Below are 17,063 nucleotides of genomic sequence, written 5' to 3' on the forward strand. Positions count from 1 at the left end.
AAAAAATATCTTTCAAAGAATTGGTTGGACAGACTAGAGCTGCAGTCTGTGTACCTACAAGTTACTCCATCTACCTAATTTCTGTGGCTATAAATTACTTCACCTATTGCTGAGCATGCGAAGACTATCAGAGACCCCTGGTGAAGTAAAAAGACCTTCCCAAAAAGAGCTATGTAGAAAAATATTTATCTCGTTAGTTCTAATGTAGTTTCTAGTGCAGAAACAACATTCCATTCCCATAGTTTCTGCTCAACATCACTTGTTCTCATGCACTTGCATCCAAACTTAATGCGAGCAAAAACGTAAGCCTCAATCCAGTTTGCTATTTAGTATGAGACTTCCATATGTCTGATTCAGGCTGCTTCCAGTCTTCTCCCATTAGTTCTTTCAGATTCAACTCTTGGAAAAATTCCAGGCGATGACTATAGACAAAGGAGAAACAAAAAACATTAAGTTCCAAAGTACCATCTTAGAACATTCTCAGTAGGCTTAACTGATGTTTTTTCCCATCCTTTCTGGGAATGTAAACACTGTTTCTGAAAATCTTGTACTGGAAAGAAGGCAAAATCCTGAGCTACAAACAGGAACAATGGTACAAAGTTAAAAGGCAGAGTTTAGAGGTGAGCTCTTACGTTGACCAAAAATGCAGTCAGAGCAAACACAAAATGACTACCTGCTCTACAACGTATCTGCACTGCAGCCAAATATCGTTTACAACTTTTGACCAATTGGAAAGTCATTGCACAAGGAGAACCTCTCCTTACAGAAAACTGGGAGACAGAACAGGATAATGAAGCTAATAAGTATTCTTCTCCTGTAAGGCCGCATCTCACTTTCAAACGTTACAAACTGGTTCTTGCTAGGAATTCTCCTTTGCATTGCCAAGCAGAATCAACTGAGGCTCATTTCTTAGTAATACTTAAACAGCTGCCAAACAGTAAACAGAACAGCTGGTAGCATCATTTAAGTAAATGAAATTCTCTAAATAAGTAGTGTCCATTTTACATGTGAAGGCCAGCTAAGAGCAATTAAAGCAGCATGGAGCGACCTCTTCCCATAAATACGTTTACTGTTCATCTCTGAACAAGTCAGGATTTCTATGAAGACATACTCTTAGAAAACAAAAAACAACCCTTCTTGAAAATTATTACAGGCATTCTGCAGTTTACTCATCTATCTCTATGTTGAGTACCAAGTTTTCATGAGAACTGCAGCACTCTTGTACAGCTAGTTCATTTGCACTAACTGCCCACACACAAGTAACAGCCTTATTAACTTGTTGCAGACTCTGAAAATAAACAAGTCCACTCACAGCACAATGTAAACATGCTCTAGTTTTGCTGTTCATAGTGGGCATCCTTTCATTACACTTCCAATTCCATCTGTCTTCTCTAGTTCTTCCATAACTCAGAGCCATCTCTAAGGCAAAAGAGACCCGCTGGATATTATTACTCTGGTACAATTAACATTAAATAGCACTTCAAGAGGTGCTGTAGGCAAGGAGAAAAGAGCAGACCATCTCTGATTTTTTTTTTTTAGATGAGAAGGTGATAACATGCAAATTACATTGAATGCATCATTTGCTGTGCAGCTAGGGGATAACACAGAAATCAAGCTCTAATTACTGCTATCTGGAAGTTCTTTACACGAAGTACAGTGGATCTGAGGCTGAACAGTATAGTTAAAATATCAGTGGCACCTGGATTGGTGTCTTCTACAAGTACTCCAAGAAGAGTGCAAATATATTACAGAAGAACTGATTTTATGCTTACAAGTCTGGTTTCTGGCCTTCCTGAAGTTTGTGTCGAGGCACAGGATAAAGTGCTTCATATTTTCTGTGATCTCCTGAGCCGTGGATTGCAAAGGCATTGAACTTGTTAATGCCTGGTGGAAAATAATTCCAAGGCAGATGAGCTCTACCCCTCCATTTGGTTTCCGTTCTGGTCACATCGAATTCTAAGGGAAGTTCTTCCTGTTACACGTGAGGGGGAAAAAAAGGCTATTTATCTTTTACTCAACCAACAGGTATCTAAAACCAGTGAGGTTCTGTATGTTATGAATGCCCCTGACCACTTACTTTCCACACTCTTCTTTCGCCAGAAAGCAGCAACAGTAAGTGTTGTCCATGACTGCCAAAAATCAGAGCCACGCTTTTCATACCGTGACGCCAAGTTTAGTGCATTTATCTGCCACAATGTACATCCTCCGTAGTGCAGTCATTCCTGTACCCTGCACTGCATGCACTGCACACCACACCATGCGCACGCTTCACGAGCATTGAAACAAGAAACATAAATTGCACTCACGACTTTTTAAGCAAGCTGTACTTACGGACAAAGTTCAACTTCTAGATACTGCTCACTTCCGTCACTCAAGAAAAATGCTTCTACAACTTACAAAGAGACAAGCTGTCAATATTTTATACTAGTTGTCAGTTCTGCTATATTCCAAGGCCTTCACAATCAATTGTTTTCACAAAGGTTTCTGGCCCGTGCCGTCCCTGACTTTGAATAACTGTGTGCATGCGACTGACACTTTCTAATTCAAGAGCTGTGCTGTAATCCCAACCTCAAGGGCTTTTGTAAAGGCAACAGCACACTTCTATTTATTGACCGCTCACTTTGCTGTCATTTATGTGATGAAAACTAGAGTCTCTCTCTTGATTTATAGCTGAATACAACATGATGTTCATGTTACTTCAGGAGCTTTCTTAACCGTGGTGCTGGTTACAACCACGTTTTTTTGCCAGCAGCCTTTTCCAGAGCGCTCAGGATAAAGCTGTCAAACTAGAACAAGTTTTAGAAAATAACCAGAGAATCTTCAATAAAGCCCAGGTATGGGAATTGCATAGGAACGTCAGTGGCTCCACAGAGCAGATGCTTGCAGCAGAAGTTACACTTACCTTCATAGTCCCACAGTTTTCTGAAGGGTTTCCCTGGCGCTCCAAGTGGCGCTGGAGGATCATTGAAGAAGGGAGCACTCACTTGCATTAGCAGTCCTGCATCATACGACTGAAGTGCAATTGCTACGGGGTCGTGGCTCACAGGTAAACCATCCCACGTGTGCTCAATTCTTACCTCCATCTTCATGTTCTGCACGAGATAATGAAGAAAAGAAGTTCCTGTCAAAGCACACAGATACCATTCCAACACCAACTTCACTGTCTGGCTAAGAAAAAAGTCTCACAGTTAAGTAGGTGAAAAAATAAGCGTCAAGCTCCCAGACATAACCAGAAAGAGTCAACTGATTCTTCTCAGTCCTACTTAGGAACAAAGAAAGACGAACGCCGGAACAAGTCTCTGTTCTAAAGGCATTATTTCACAGAATCGTCGAGGTTGGAAAGGACCTCTGGAGATCATCCAGCCAAGCTGTTTGCTGGCAAAACAGTGAGAAAGATGAGATAAATGGATATAAGAACCCAAGATGGTGATGTGGGAGGCATAACGAAGATTTAAAACAATACAGTAAGCTATCAGTTGACTTCAGACATCCAGTAAAAAGGCAAAGGCAAATATTGGACTGTCAGTTCTGACAAGGTCATATGGAAATAAAGTGAAAACTAAGCTTTTGTGTCGGCATTTTTTTCTCTATGATACGCTGGACCAATTTCAGATATGCTATGAGACATCATGGATTTAATACTAGACTGGACTGCTCATGACCCCATCCAGTCTGGCCTTGAACACCTCCAGAGAGGGGGCATCCACAACCTCTCTGGGCAGCCTGTTCCAGCACCTCACCACTCCCTCTGTAAAGAACTTCCCCCTGACATCCAACCTAAATCTTCCCTCCCTCAACTTCAAACCATTTCCCCTTGTCCTGTTATCCACCCTTTCGAAGAGTTGACTCCCCTCCTGTTTGTAGGTTCCCTTTAGATACTGAAAGGATGCTATGAGGTCACCCTGCAGTTTGCTTTTCTCCAGGCTGAACAAGCCTCTCTGTCCCTGCTGGCCACCCCTCTTCTGATTGGAGCCCAGGATAGCATTTGCTTTCAGAGCTGCAAGAGCACATTGCTGGCTCATGTTAAGCTTTTCATCCATCAGGACCCTCAGGTCCTTCTATGCAGGGCTGCTCTCAAGGACTGCTCCTTCCAGTCTGTATGGATGCCTGGGATTCCTCCAGCTCAGGTGCAAAACTTTGCACTTTGCTGTGTTGAACCTCATTAGATCCACACAGGCCCACCTTTCAAGTCTGCTGAGGTCCCTCTGAATGGCAGCCCTTCCTTCCACTGTGTCAACCACACCACTCAGCTAGGTATCATCAGCAAACTTGCTGAGGGTGCACTCGATTCCGTCATCTATGTCATTGATAAAGATGTTAGAGAACACAACAAGCTCTTTTCATGGTACACGAAAGAAAAAGCTGACTCCCAGCTCACTACAACCTCCCTTTTGGTAGCTATAGAGAGCAATAATGTCTTTCCCGAGCCTCCTCTCCTCCAGACTGTACAATCCCAGCTCCCTCAGCTGCTCCTCATAAGGCCTGTGCTGCAGAGCCCTCACCAGCTTTGTTGCCCTCCTCTGGACACACTCCAGGGCTTCGATGTCTTTCTTGCAGTGAGGGACCTAAAACTGAACCCGGTACTCAAGGTGCAGCCTCACCAGTGCTGAGAACAGAGTTCCAATTAGTTCCCTGCTCCTGCTGGGAACACCGTTTTTGATGCAACCCAGAATGCCAATTGGCCTTCTTGGCCACCTGGACACACTGCTACTTCATGTTCAGCTAACCATCAACCAATAACCCCCAGGTCTGTTTCTTCTAGTGTCTCAGCCACTTTGCCCCAAGCCTGTAGCATCGCATGGGGTTTTTGCAGCCAAAGTGCAGGATCAGGCACTTAGTCTTGTTGAATCTCCTCCCATTGGCTTCACCCCAGCTATCCAGCCTATCCAGATCCCCGGCCTGCTACCTCCAGGCAGATCAGCATCTCCTGCCAACTTGGCACCATCTGCAAACTTACTGGGGGTGCATTCAATGCTCTTATTAGGTCATCAATAAAGATACTGAACAGGCTATGCCCCAGTACTGACCCCTGGATAACACCACTCATAAACAGCGGCCAGCTCGATTTAACTCCATTCACCACCACTCTCTGGGCCTGGCCCTCCAGCCAGCTCCTTACCCGGCAAAGAGTGGCCCCAGAAGTAGCCAGCCTGGCCTCCGCGTCTGAGCTTAAACACATAGGGATCGTCTCCCTTTTCGATCTGCACAAAGAACTTGTTACAAAGACTGAAAAATGTGTGGTAGCCTTACAGTTCGAGTTCCAGCAGTGGTCAAGAAAGCCTGGTTTTGAGCCCCCCCCAGGTGCTAAATTTCATCTCTGTTTTGCACCACTCAGTGAGCCCAAAGTGCCAAAATCACACATCAGCTGCTGTTTCTGAGTCCCAATTCCAGCTTCATTCCGAGTCCCAAATGCAGCATTTGGTCTGTTTTCAGACATCTCCATCAAGCCCCAGAAACACAGCAGTCCGCCTCTGCTTTCCAAACCTGGGAATGCACAGCTCAGTCCCTCCTTGAGAGCCCCACCTCCCCATCAAATGAGCCTGGGTTTGATCCCCAAACCACAGGCCTTCAGCCTCGATTCCTGCAACCTAAAAACCGGTCCAATGAAGTTCATTTCGTGCCCCCTAAAGGCGAACGATCTCATCTCCCCATCGAACCCCAAACAGGGCAGTGAGTCTGGGTTTCAGCCCCCGGTAAAGCAAGAATTCACCCGTGCAGCCGATTTCCACACTGCTCACCCAGCTGCATAGCTATGCTTCTCCTTCCCGGCCCAGGTGCGATGCCGAAGCGCGATGCCCGGCCCCGGGGCGAGAGGCCCCGCAGGGAAGCTCGGGCGAGGAGCCGGGTTCTCCGAGCGCCCGGACCGAGGGGGAAACCGAAAGTAGAAACGGGCGATCGGCGGACAAAACTTTCCGCTCCTCCCTTCCTCGTGGGATCCGCGGCTTCGGGCTCCTCCCGTTCCTCGGCGTTCTCCCGTCTCTCGCGTGGAGCTCGGAGACAGGCAAGCCGGCCGCCAGGCAGGTCGCGAAGAGACACCCGGGGGCAGAGCACGCGAGGGCCGCGAGCGAGAACCCCGTCCCGTCGCTCGGCGGCGCCGCCCTACGGCTGGGAGGAGCGGAGCGGCCCCGCCCAGTGCGGCTCGGCGTCTGCGCAGACGGAGGCGTCATGGCGGAGAAGGCGCAGAAGAGGTGAGGTAGGGCTGGGGCCGCCGCCGCCGCCGCCGCCGCGCGCCCCCTTGCAGCCGCTCCTCCCGCGCGCCCCAACGGCCCTGGCGGTCACGTCCCCGCGCGTCGCAGCGCCGTCCTCTGCCCCCGGGTCTCGGCGGTCCTCCTGTGTGCCCTGGCGGCCCTCTCCGTCCCCGGGCAACTCCCCGTGAGCCACAGCGCTCCCGTGTGCGCCCTGACCGTCTGCCTGGCCCCTCGGTGCGCCCCAGCTGTGCCATGCGCCCCCATACTGGCTTGCTGACGTGCCACAACGGTCCCATGTATCCCTGTAGTCCCTTCATGTCCCCCGCCAGTCTTTTGGAGCGCCACAGCAGTCCCCTCAATCTCCAGCATCCTCCCGTGTCCCCTGGCAGCCCCTCATGTACACCAGTGCCCGTTCCCTCCCCCTAGCCCCTGCACCCCCAAGGCTCTCCTTGCAGACCCCGATCCGTGCCCCGTGTTGTGTCTCCGCCCCGTGTTGTGTCCCCAGCGCCGCTCACCTGCGTGTCCCCTCTGCAGCGTGAAGATCGCACCGGGAGCCGTGGTGTGTGTGGAGAGCGAGATCCGTGGGGATGTCACCATTGGTAAGGGTGGCACCTGGCGGCCCTGGTCACCCACTGGGGTACATGGTGGTGGCTCTGGTGACGTGGGGCGGTTTCCACAGGGCCGAGGACGGTGATACACCCAAAGGCCAGGATCATCGCGGAGGCAGGGCCCATTGTGATCGGGGAAGGCAACCTAATAGAGGAGCAGGCACTTATCATCAACGGGTGTGTGTAGGGCTGCCTTCTTCCTGCCCTGCTGTAAAGGCAGCTGCTGCTGACACCTAAAGTACATTCACCTGTCTTGCAGGTACCCAGAAAACATCACTCCAGAAACTGAGGAGGTGGAGCCCAAGCCCATGATCATCGGCACCAACAATGTCTTTGAAGTTGGGTGCTGTATCCTTGCGCTGCAGGGAAACGTGTGGATGTTGCCCAGGCACGGGCAGCCTGGGGGTGCTTACGGGGTAGATTTTGGTTTGAAAGTGGCATTGGGGCACACCTTTTGAACCAGAAGCAAAAGGTTTTCCTTTGACAATAACCTGTAGATTCACAGGCAATGAAAGTGGGAGATAACAACGTAATTGAATCCAAAGGTGAGCTCAAGTTGTCTTTGTTCTGCTTGGAGTTTTTGCTGCTAGAGCAGCAGTGCGTGGCTTCAAGCAGGGTGGCCCTCACAGAGACTCTCCTTACAGCATTTGTTGGCAGGAATGTGATCCTGACGAGCGGCTGCATCATCGGGGCCTGCTGCAACGTCAACACCTATGAGGTGATCCCTGAGAACACCGTCATCTATGGTGCCGACTGCCTTCGCCGCGTGCAAACTGAGCGGCCACAGGTAGGTTCCATCCCCTTGTCCCCAGGCTCCCCTCGTGGCTGCCCACTGCTGACAGTGTTTCTCTTTCCAGCCTCAGACACTGCAACTAGACTTCCTGATGAAAATCTTGCCCAATTACCATCACCTGAAGAAGACGATGAAGGCTGCGTCCACACCTGTTAAGAGCTGAAAGCCCTCTGCCATCAGTTGCATGCCTGACATCTCTTGTCCTTTGGGCATTGCACAGCCCGGGAAGCAGCTGGGCTCTGCATCCTTCAATTCTCGCATGTGTCTTTTATTTATAGCTTCCACAAGCTTTGGACCTGTCATCTCCCTCACACCAACTCTAACATTCCACATGCTTTATGGGAATAAAGTTGTTCCGCTCTTGCTGCAGGGTGCAGTTGCCATTCTTTCTTCCAAGCTCAGGGCTGGGTGATGGTGGGGGGCTGCAAACTGCTGCCAGGAGCGCTGAGTACCACCTTTAACCTCATGGTGCTGCTGTACCACATCTGTGGGCCAGAAATCATCCCGAATCCCGTGTTGTGGTGACGGATCCCGCAGCAGCCAGCAGAGGGAGGCCGGGCCTCGCCATGTGCTGAGCTGGAGCGAGAGGCTGCTCAGAGGTATCAAGATTGCAGCGGGGTGCGGGCAGGTGAGCCCTGCTGCTGCCTGGGTGCCGGGCGGTCTGCGCGGCCCATCCTATCTGTGTGCAGGGGAAGATGGCACGTTGCAGCTCTTGGTGGGGACGTGGCCCTTGCCGTCCCAATCAGACACCCCTAAGGCTGAGTCCAAACGGGCTGAGAGCACCGTACCAAGGGCTTCCGCCTCCCCAAAGCAGGGCCAGCCACGCTGCGTGGAGAGCGCAGCCTCAGCGTCCCACTCGCTTTCCCACAGCCAGCCGTTGTCACGCGTTCCCGGCCGTCCCCAGCCCTGTCAGACCTCCTGTTCCACGTCCCGTCCCCCCAGCCCTGTGCTCCGCGTCCTACAGCCCGCGTGCCGTATCCCCAACGGCGTGCTCCCAGCCCTATGGCCAGTGTCCCCCACGCTGTTCCCAGCCCCACGTGCTACGTACCCAACCTCGCGTCCTACGTCCCAACCCCAACGTCCGCGTCCCCAGCCGTACGTGCTATATTTCGAACTTCACGTCCCATACCGCAGCCCTTTGTCCTCCATCCCAGCCCCGCGTCCAGCCCCCACCTCCCGTCCCACCCCGTGTCCCCGCGTCCCACCCCCAGCGCCGTGTGGCCGCCCGCCCGGCCCCGCCCCGCCCGGCCCCGCTCCCTCCCGCCCGCCGCAGGGCCGCGCCGGAGGCAGCCGCGGGCGGGTGGCGGAGCGGCGGCACCATGAGCAGCGGCGCCGCCGAGCGGGAGGGCCCCGCCGAGCCGGGCCTGCCCGAGGAGGAGGTAGCGGGCCGGGGGGGGGAAGGCGCCGAAGGTGGGCCGGGTCCCGGGGCGGGAGCGGGGCGGCCCCCACGCGTGTCCGCGGGGTCGCGTGAGCCTGGGCGTGGGGCTCGGGGCGCGGCGGGAAGCGATGCAAGTCGATGGGGGGGCCGGAGCGGCCCGGAGCTGGGCGCGCCTCTGCGGAAGGGGTTTGGGACGCCGCTCGGACACGCGCAGGGTGCGGGCGCGCCGCCCCGTCTCCCGGGAGCGGAGGTGGCGACGACACGGAGCCCCGTTGGGTGTCAGGGCGGCCGCGCTCGCAGCCTCGCAGGGGACGGCCGCCGGGAACCGGGACGGCGGCTCCGTTCGGCTCCTGGCGGGACCGCTCCCGGCGCACCACGAGGTCGTCGCCCGCCGCTGCGCCCTCTCCCTGACTGCCCGGGCGCACGGACGGGTCGCAGGCGGAGGTCGGGACGGGGGCAGCCGAGCGGCTCACCGCTGGTGGAACATTAAAGCGATCCGGGGCTGGGGAAGGTGATCGGATGCCTGGTGAATGAGTCACCGCGCTCCTCCCGCCGGTCCCCTTCCTGCCCGAGTTGACCGGCGGAGCTCGGCGCAGGGGCGACGGAGCGTGACCGCGTCCTTGCGGCAGCCGAGGGGCGACGGCGCTGCCCCGGTGCCCCACGCACCGCCCGCGGCCACTGCTGTTGGGACAACCCCCCCCCCCCCGGGCCGCTCTCGGCCGGAGCGAGGCCTGCCAGGTCCCCCTCGCCGTCCCCTTCCCAGGGCGAGAAGAAAACCTGCGGGGTGGTGACGGCACGGAGGGGACAAAACAGGCGCAAGGCCGTACCCCGGTCTGCCGTGGGCAGCAGCAGGAACAGAGCATGTGGGGTGGGGTGGGCAAGGACACGGGGCTGCCAGGAGTGTGTCCACCGCCCTCACCACGTGACAGCCCCGGGCTCTGACAAACAGTGGCGAGGGGTGAAGGCGAGCCGGGCAGAAAGCCTGAGCGGACCAGGGTGGCGGGTGCTATGGAGGGTGTCAGTCCACTGGCATGGAGCTCCCTCTGGGAGCTGTCCGCAGCCCCTGCAGAGGGGATTCTGCCACTGCCCACCTCGGCCTGCACTCACGGCATCTGCGAGGCCTTGGGAAGGCTCCAGAGCCACAGCCTCAGTCAGGAAGCAGCCCCGCTCCATGGCAGAGTAGGGCAGCCTTTCCCCACGGCTCCCTGCCGGGGAGGCTGCATCCCAATTCCTTCCCCAGCCTCTGCCTGTCCTCTCTTTTTGGGCAGGGGGGAAAGCCAAAATGGGATTTCCCTCCCCTCCAAGATCCCGCTGTAATCTGCGCTTCTCTCCCTGCTCACTGAGCATCGCAGCACTGGCCCGACTTGGCCGACCTGCATTTGAACTTTCAGAGAAAACAAGTCATTACCAAGGAGAAGCTGCATCTCTGTGAGGCCTAATTTCAGAGGGTTTTTTTCAGGGCCTTTATCTCTCCTATCTGCTGTGCAGCCACGGGGCTAAATTACCCGGAAAGTCAGGCTCGGGCGGGTTTAGCTTTCAGGAACGCAGCTCACAGCGGGCACTTCCTTGAGGCCGTGAGCACAGAGCTGTGTGCAGGAGCGTGGCCTGGAGGCCCTGGGCAGCCTCCTGGAGGCCCGTGACCAGCTGACGCTCTGCCCCTTATGCAGGTGAGAACCCTGTTTGTCAGCGGCCTGCCCCTGGACATCAAGCCCCGGGAGCTCTACCTGCTCTTCAGGCCCTTCAAGGTACTGCACCCACTACGGGGCTCTGAGGGCCTCCGCAGCCACACGAGACCAATGGTGCTTCTCTCTTCTCCCGCAGGGCTACGAGGGGTCGCTTATCAAGCTCACCTCCAAGCAGGTAGGGGCTGCACCGTGCTCCCACCTGCTGGGTCTGCCCTCAGCAACTGGGGATGTGCTGGGAACATGGCCCTGACTGCCCCTCACCTCCTCTTTCCACAGCCCGTGGGGTTCGTGAGCTTTGACAGCCGCTCAGAGGCTGAGGCCGCCAAGAATGCACTGAACGTGAGTGCTGGGACCCCCTGTGGGACACCAAGAGATGGATCCCAGTATCTATTACCCTGTGGAGACCTCCCAGGGAAGCCTGGTCCCTCCCCATACTCATGTTGAGGCAAAATGCAAAATCCCTGGCTGGGAGCATGGCCGCACGGGATACCGACTACCAAATATGGTGCTGAGCTCGAGGATGTCAGAGGAATGTGAGCCGCGGGGCCATGCTCGCTGCCAAGCGCATGAGGTCACGGCCACCCCAGCAGCCCATGGGGATATTGGGACAAAATCTGAGCCTTTTAGTCCAAATGGCTTTTTTGAATGTAGGGACAGCCCTGATGCCAGCAGCATCCCACCACGAGATTCAGGCTAACTGACCTCTGCTGCCCTGTTCCTTCCCACAGGGCATCCGCTTTGACCCTGAGATCCCCCAGACGCTGCGGCTGGAGTTTGCCAAGGCCAACACCAAGATGGCCAAGAGCAAGCTGGTGGGCACTCCCAACCCCAGCGCGCCCCTCCCCAACACCGTACCTCAGTTCATCGCCAGGGAGCCCTGTGAGTGCTTGCATCTTGACCCTGGTCCTGCCAGTACGTGGCCCTGGCGATGCCCCCTTCTTACTCGAACAGCTGGGGCAGTGATACCTTAGGAGCTGGGTGCAGGGGAGCTTTTGGAGAGGCACAGCAGCTGTGGTTGGGTTTGGAATCCAGCTCCTTGTGCTTTGGGATGATGCATGGGCAGGTGACGGTGGCCTGGGCAGAAGTGCCATTTGGGCAGAGCTTATACCTGCTGCTCACCTCCCCCTTGCTTTTAGGATTAATTCTCCTCCTTTTCCTGCAGATGAGCTCACAGTGCCTGCACTTTACCCCGGCAGCCCTGAAGTGTGGGGGCCGTACCCTCTGTACCCAGCGGAGCTGGCGCCTGCTCTACCTCCTCCTGCGTTCACATACCCTGCTTCGCTGCATGCCCAGGTAATGCCGCTGGCCCACAGTACTGCAGCCTTTGGCACAGGCAGAGCTAGAGGGAGGGAGAGGAGGTGAGCTCTGGGGCCAGCTGCCCAGAGGAAGAGCAACGGTAAATATTATTGCAGCCTCATACTTCCCCTGTCAAGGCAGCGCTGACAGGCAGCACCTGTGCTCCTGGAGGAATCAACACCGCAGCCCCAGGGTACAGCCACACTCCCATTGGTTGCAGTTTTTCTTCCTGCTCACCCCCTGCCCCCATGTCTTGCAGATGCGCTGGCTCCCTCCCTCCGAGGCTGGGTCTCAGGGCTGGAAATCCCGTCAGTTCTGCTGAATGCTGTGTAAGTGCCCCCTGAGCCGCTCGGTGTCCCCAGGCTATCCTCTCTGGAGCGCACCTGCGGTGCCAGCCAAAACTTGGGCAGGAAAGGGGACATGCCAGCCCCATCCCTGAGCCCTGCTGTGCCACCCACAGGTCTCGGGTGTGTGATGGCGGCCGACGGTCAGTCTTGTGGGTATGAACAGAGCCCCCCGGCGGCTGCTGGGCACGCACGCTCTCCACAGAACCACAGTGTGCTGGTAAGGAGCACAATGCTCGGGCACAGGCTGTCCCCATGCTTATCATACACAGCGGGGGTGGGAGTTCCAACTGCCCTGTCACCCCACCCCCTCTCTGCCACACAGCTTCCTGCCCTACAGCAACACTGGTCACACTCCTCTTAAACACAGAATAACTTAATTCTGCCCTCATGAGTGGCCATGTCCCAGTGCCATGCCCACCCCATGCCCATGAGATGTGCCTGCACAGGGACAGGCTGGCTGCTACTCCCCCAGGCAGCATCACCTAACCCAGCTGCATTTGTAACTTGTGCCCCTCTTGTTGCAGGCTAGGAAGAAACCTCACACAAGTCTGGATTCCTCCAAGACTTTCCCACAGCCTCTATCACACATCTGTTCTCCTAGAAGAAAGTGAGAAGCATACCCAATATATTTCCCTCTTTTACACTGTATATTTGTAAGAAAGAGCGTGTTACTGATGAAAGCATGGTTTGACAGGCACTGCTGTAGCGTTTGAAAAGTATTTTCAAACACCCCTAGGAAAGCAGACTGCAAAAAAAAAAAAAAAAAGCAAAGAGCAAGTATTTTTGTACCAAACTTCTGAACAGGACAATCTCACACTGGGCTGGATGACAGTTTTTGTGCTCAACCTCCAGCAGCACGCCCTTAGCAGCCTGCCCCCCCCATCCACGGGCCACACACCAAAGGCCACAACACATGCTGCCTCAGCACAGTCTGTGGTGTTCACAGTGCTCCGGTGACAGCATTGCCACTGCACCCCAACGCTCTGCCAGCATTGGGGTTCCCTTCCTGTCTGCAGCACGTGGCGCCAGCCATGACAGGCAGATTTCTTACCTTGGCACGATGCTAACGGCTTGCTGCACAGCTCCGGCAAGGTGTGATGCTCGCTTCAGGGATGGGCAGAGACAGTCCACACACGTAGCAAGGTGAGAATTCGCCTTCTCATTCCATGGCTTCTCCAAGATGTTAAGGGCAATGCAGACTGATGTGCAAGGAGCTGGACTTTCTGATCCCCGCCAACTCCGGGCCGTGGGACTGGGATACGCACCCATGGCTGCAGGGCTCTACTGCAGCTTCAGCACCTGGTGATGCCAGTCTGGCTGCAGAGCATGTCTATGTGGAGCAGAGCCCAAGGGAGGCTGCTGGTAGCACAGGGTGGGATGGATCCAGCACAGGGACTGCGTGCTGGCATCCTCTTTGCACCAGGAGAAACTGGCGTGAGGAAGAGTAAAGCAAAGCAAAAAAAAAAAAAAAAAAATCAACCCATTTGTTTCTTCACAAAGGAGGTGCCAACCCCATCTCCATTAACTGCCTGAGCAGAACTCCCAGCCTCTCTCCCTCCTCCATTTTCTGCTTTGGCCACAAGCAGCAGGGAACAAGGCTGCCAGAGCTGTCCAGGTGAGGGCAAGAAGGGGGTGCCACAGAGCCACCAGCATGCAGCAGGTTGGGCAGCGGTGCCTCGAGCAAGGTAGCTCTGCAGGGACAGCACAGCGCTCCCAGCAATGGACTATTGTAGCAAACCGTTTCCTGTGTTTTGTTCTGGTTTTGTGGAGAGGAAAGGAGCTTCCATGTTGTCTTCTCCGCTTTTGGAAATATGTTTAAAGGTACTTTTCTATTGTAATTTTTTAAAAATAAAGCCAGTGATTATTGTAAGTTAAGCATGGAGTGTGGCGTACTGTGATTCTAATTGGGGACAGGGCCAAGAATCCCAGCAAACACTCGAGGGAAAGGCAGCCCCCCAGCCGGCCAAGTACTGCAGCAGGGTCTGCAGGGTAGATGGCGGCCGCCTGGCTCCCTTCAGCCTCTAGGAGCGCTCCAGCAGGCAGGAAGAGGGAGCAGCAAGCTGTAAGAAACACTCCAAGTTTATAAAGATGTTATCGGTTTGTTTCTAAACTCCCCATCTTGGCACTGAGTGCGGGAGCTAAGCTGCGATTTTCCATGAGCTCAGCTGCAGATGAGGCAAATGTAACCTAGAGACGATGGGCCAGATTATTATTATTTAACACGCTGAGAATTTTCAAAAAGCATCTCATCAGACCAAGCTCTGAGTTCTTCCTCCATCAAATCCCACCCTGATAACTGTGGGTGGCCCCCCAGGGAGTCCCACCAGCAGTCAGGCTCCTGCAGCATGGTGCCAGCAGCAAGCTCAGTCTCACAAGCACATCTGAAGGATGCGAGCACATGCGGCTTGCTGGTTGGGGCGGGCGAGAGGCACGGTGTCACTCAGCCATGCACATCTGGCAGAGATGAGCCACGGGTTAAGGCCTCAGTGCTGGATGCTAATCCACCCACGGCCACTGCAGGTCACAGCTTTCGCTCTGAGCAGCACATCTTGCCTGGCTCAGAGCAATGGGAGCCAGCCCACACTGTACCCTTTCAGCACAAGGCGCAGCATGCTGGGGAGCAGCACAGCAGTGAGCAGCCTCGGGCTGAGGGAGCTCATGGCTTTTGCCTGGTTACACACAAGAGCTGCCATGCAAAAAGAAGGTGAAAACATTTAACATCCTGAGCCCCTTCTTTTGTTTCCTCTATGCTAAAATGTTTTTGGTGCTGTGCTGGCTGGCCTTCCACTCGCTGATGAGGGCTGGGAGCAATGGCTGCCTGCCCAGGCCCGGCATCCCCTCTGCCTGCGCTGACCTTTCACCACACAGGCTGGGGCTGCACTCCCCGTGGGACAGCTGGACGCCTACAGGAAGGCCCCGCCGACAGCATTGCAAAACGGTGCTGGGGAGCCCCAGGCCAATGCTGCCACACAGTGCCATGGACAATCCCATGGGTACACACAGGCACAACTAGAAAAAACGCGACGGAAGAGGCACTCTCAATGTTCCCACTCTCCCAAGGCCTTCCCTCTCCAGTCCCCAATGGTCAAGGCTGAGCCAGGTACAGGGATGAGAGCAGCCACTTCCTGTGCCCTCGCTACCCAGGGCAAAGGGAGGGGGAAAGCCCTGCTGCTGGCTCCCCAGACCAGACAGACAGCACTTAGCACTGGGGAGGGAGGGCAAAGGGCAGACAGGGTTGCCCCGAGGCCAAGTGGCAGTGCTCCCACTGTGCTCTGCTGGAGTCAGGGGAAGGAGAAACAGGGCCATGAGAGGAAAGAGGGGATGGCACCAGGGTTTAGGCAGGCAGCATGGGGCCAAGTGAGGCTGCACAGCTGCTGGTGAGGCAGGCTGGGAGGGAAACTACAAGGGAGGCATGGCAGGCCCAAAAGATCTGGAGGCTGGACTGCAGGACTTGAGCTCACTGCCACCCATAGGCCAGAGACCAACGTGGTGGAAGGGTTTAAAGCTGAGAAGGACTATTAGCAGCTTGCTGAAATGCTGCCTCTACAATATGGGTAAGTCAACTATTAGCAGAGTCTGGACTTCATCTCCCCAGCCTCCATAATTAATAACTAGCTCAGGAGGGAATGAAGAACACAACATAACTAGGGGAGATGGGAAGAAGTCGCACAAGTACTTCAAGGCCTTGGATGTAAGCACAGAAGGGCAGGCACAGTCAAAAAATTAACAAAACCTCCTGCCCTCACCATCGTTTCCCCTGCTCTGCACAACCCTCAGTCCACAAGGCTGACGCAGCCTATAGCATGTGGGTCCCAAATGAAGCTCTTAAGGTCATGGCTGTCTGACTGAGACCTGCTGCATGTGCTGGCACTCCAAAGCAGTGGAGACAAGGCCAGCAAGCAGCAACAAGACCTGCTTCTACTGCAAAACTGGGTGGCACAAAGGGAATCAAAAGCGGGGTCTCGGGCCTGGCCTACCAAGGGCTGAGCTCTCCTCTCCCCAACAGCCATCAGATCCTCATCTGGTGGCGGGTACGCCATCAGCTCTATCAGACACCCTTTCCCAGAAAAGTAGCTGCCAGCAGTCCCTGAGGCGGTAACACACTAAGGAATTTCGGCCTGGTACATAAGCAGCGAGCAGAAAGCAAGCAACAAAGCTGGAAATAATGAGATGTCAGTACCAAGGCTGCTTCTAATTCTCTGCAGCTTGCAGCCCCTCCTCACCCACAGGCAGCGGGGCCCGGCCATCCCCAGTGGCCCAGCAATGCCTGCCCATGCTCATCAAAGTGACAGCGCAGGCCAGCCGCATCCACGTGTGGGGGCCTTACGCTGCGCAGCAGGGCTTCCTGCCTCTCCCTGCCCTGCTCTCTAAAAGCCTGGAATGATCATGATGAATTATAGATTAGCTCTCGTACAAACTGTCTTATGTCAATTTTCTCATTCAACCATGCAAAATCCTGCTGTTTTCCACCCCCTTCCAGAATGATCTTTGTACGGGAGGAGGAATAGCTCCTCACCAGAGCAACTTCTAGGAGACAAACCAAGAGACCTCCATGCTCAGAGCTGCGACTCCCTGTGGCTATTTCACCTGCACTGGCTTCAAGATACAGGGCTTTTGTTCTGGGGGTGGAAAGGAGCAGGCACATACCCAGCAGTGTCTGGCCTGGATGCTCACTTGTGTGCAGCAACGGGCTCAGCTCACGCCTCTCCTGATCCACTTGCAGCCTTCTTAGAGCCACAGGCTAAAGATTCAATGAGGCAAGCAAAAG

General features: G+C 55.0%; 3 protein-coding genes across 7 annotated transcripts; 2 read left to right on the top strand and 1 right to left on the bottom strand.

Annotated features, from left to right (window-relative positions):
- Positions 1–6: 6 nt before the first annotated feature.
- Positions 7–8,738, bottom strand: LOC122180224 (UPF0462 protein C4orf33-like). Of its 4 annotated transcripts, none has more exons than XM_042871759.1 (7): positions 8,638–8,738; positions 6,704–8,074; positions 2,903–3,092; positions 2,332–2,392; positions 2,078–2,129; positions 1,773–1,972; positions 7–422 (listed from the first exon to the last, which is right to left on the bottom strand). In XM_042871759.1, exons 3-7 carry the CDS (start codon positions 3,087–3,089, stop codon positions 323–325), a joined length of 600 nt encoding a protein of 199 aa, XP_042727693.1. In that variant the 5' UTR covers positions 3,090–3,092; positions 6,704–8,074; positions 8,638–8,738; the 3' UTR covers positions 7–322. The 4 variants fall into 4 exon arrangements, 3 of the variants coding, with proteins under 3 accessions (XP_042727693.1, XP_042727694.1, XP_042727692.1); XR_006178956.1 differs by lacking the exons at positions 6,704–8,074; positions 8,638–8,738 and adding exons at positions 1,313–1,419; positions 5,739–6,093 and having other exon boundaries at positions 334–422; XM_042871760.1 differs by lacking the exon at positions 6,704–8,074 and having other exon boundaries at positions 8,638–8,736.
- DCTN6 (dynactin subunit 6) lies at positions 6,127–7,958 on the top strand. The gene is made up of 7 exons (XM_042871761.1): positions 6,127–6,188; positions 6,723–6,787; positions 6,868–6,973; positions 7,056–7,144; positions 7,294–7,341; positions 7,441–7,583; positions 7,654–7,958. Exons 1-7 carry the CDS (start codon positions 6,166–6,168, stop codon positions 7,750–7,752), a joined length of 573 nt encoding a protein of 190 aa, XP_042727695.1. The 5' UTR covers positions 6,127–6,165; the 3' UTR covers positions 7,753–7,958.
- Positions 8,739–8,898: 160 nt separating the features above from the next.
- RBPMS (RNA binding protein, mRNA processing factor) lies at positions 8,899–14,170 on the top strand. 2 transcript variants are annotated; one of them, XR_006179058.1, is made up of 8 exons: positions 8,899–8,968; positions 10,635–10,712; positions 10,789–10,827; positions 10,929–10,991; positions 11,381–11,531; positions 12,208–12,277; positions 12,409–12,512; positions 12,820–14,170. XR_006179058.1 is itself a non-coding variant. In XM_042872078.1 (8 exons), the coding sequence occupies exons 1-7, from the start codon at positions 8,909–8,911 to the stop codon at positions 12,268–12,270; spliced, it is 585 nt and encodes a 194-aa protein (XP_042728012.1). In that variant the 5' UTR covers positions 8,899–8,908; the 3' UTR covers positions 12,271–12,277; positions 12,409–12,500. The 2 variants fall into 2 exon arrangements, 1 of the variants encoding a protein (XP_042728012.1); XM_042872078.1 differs by lacking the exon at positions 12,820–14,170 and adding an exon at positions 11,815–11,945 and having other exon boundaries at positions 12,409–12,500.
- The last annotated feature ends 2,893 nt before the right edge of the window (positions 14,171–17,063 follow it).

The sequence above is a fragment of the Lagopus leucura genome, unplaced genomic scaffold, assembly GCF_019238085.1.
Source record: "Lagopus leucura isolate 7727_CA_CO unplaced genomic scaffold, USGS_WTPT01 Super-Scaffold_100004, whole genome shotgun sequence".
Classification (NCBI taxonomy): Eukaryota; Metazoa; Chordata; class Aves; order Galliformes; family Phasianidae; genus Lagopus; species Lagopus leucura.

Excerpts from the sequence above, each read along its gene's own strand:
- LOC122180224 (XM_042871759.1), bottom strand. The coding sequence starts at position 3,089 with ATGAAGATGGAGGTAAGAATTGAGCACACGTGGGATGGTTTACCTGTG. Across the intron at positions 2,393-2,902 it reads AAAACTGTGGGACTATGAAG|TTGTAGAAGCATTTTTCTTG; the intron begins GTAAGTGTAACT and ends TCTCTTTGTAAG. Across the intron at positions 2,130-2,331 it reads CTAGAAGTTGAACTTTGTCC|TCATGGACAACACTTACTGT; the intron begins GTAAGTACAGCT and ends GATTTTTGGCAG.
- DCTN6 (XM_042871761.1), top strand. The coding sequence starts at position 6,166 with ATGGCGGAGAAGGCGCAGAAGAG. Across the intron at positions 6,189-6,722 it reads GCGGAGAAGGCGCAGAAGAG|CGTGAAGATCGCACCGGGAG; the intron begins GTGAGGTAGGGC and ends TCCCCTCTGCAG. Across the intron at positions 6,974-7,055 it reads CAGGCACTTATCATCAACGG|GTACCCAGAAAACATCACTC; the intron begins GTGTGTGTAGGG and ends CCTGTCTTGCAG.
- RBPMS (XM_042872078.1), top strand. The coding sequence starts at position 8,909 with ATGAGCAGCGGCGCCGCCGAGCGGGAGGGCCCCGCCGAGCCGGGCCTG. Across the intron at positions 11,532-11,814 it reads GTTCATCGCCAGGGAGCCCT|ATGAGCTCACAGTGCCTGCA; the intron begins GTGAGTGCTTGC and ends CTTTTCCTGCAG. Across the intron at positions 11,946-12,207 it reads CTGCTTCGCTGCATGCCCAG|ATGCGCTGGCTCCCTCCCTC; the intron begins GTAATGCCGCTG and ends CATGTCTTGCAG.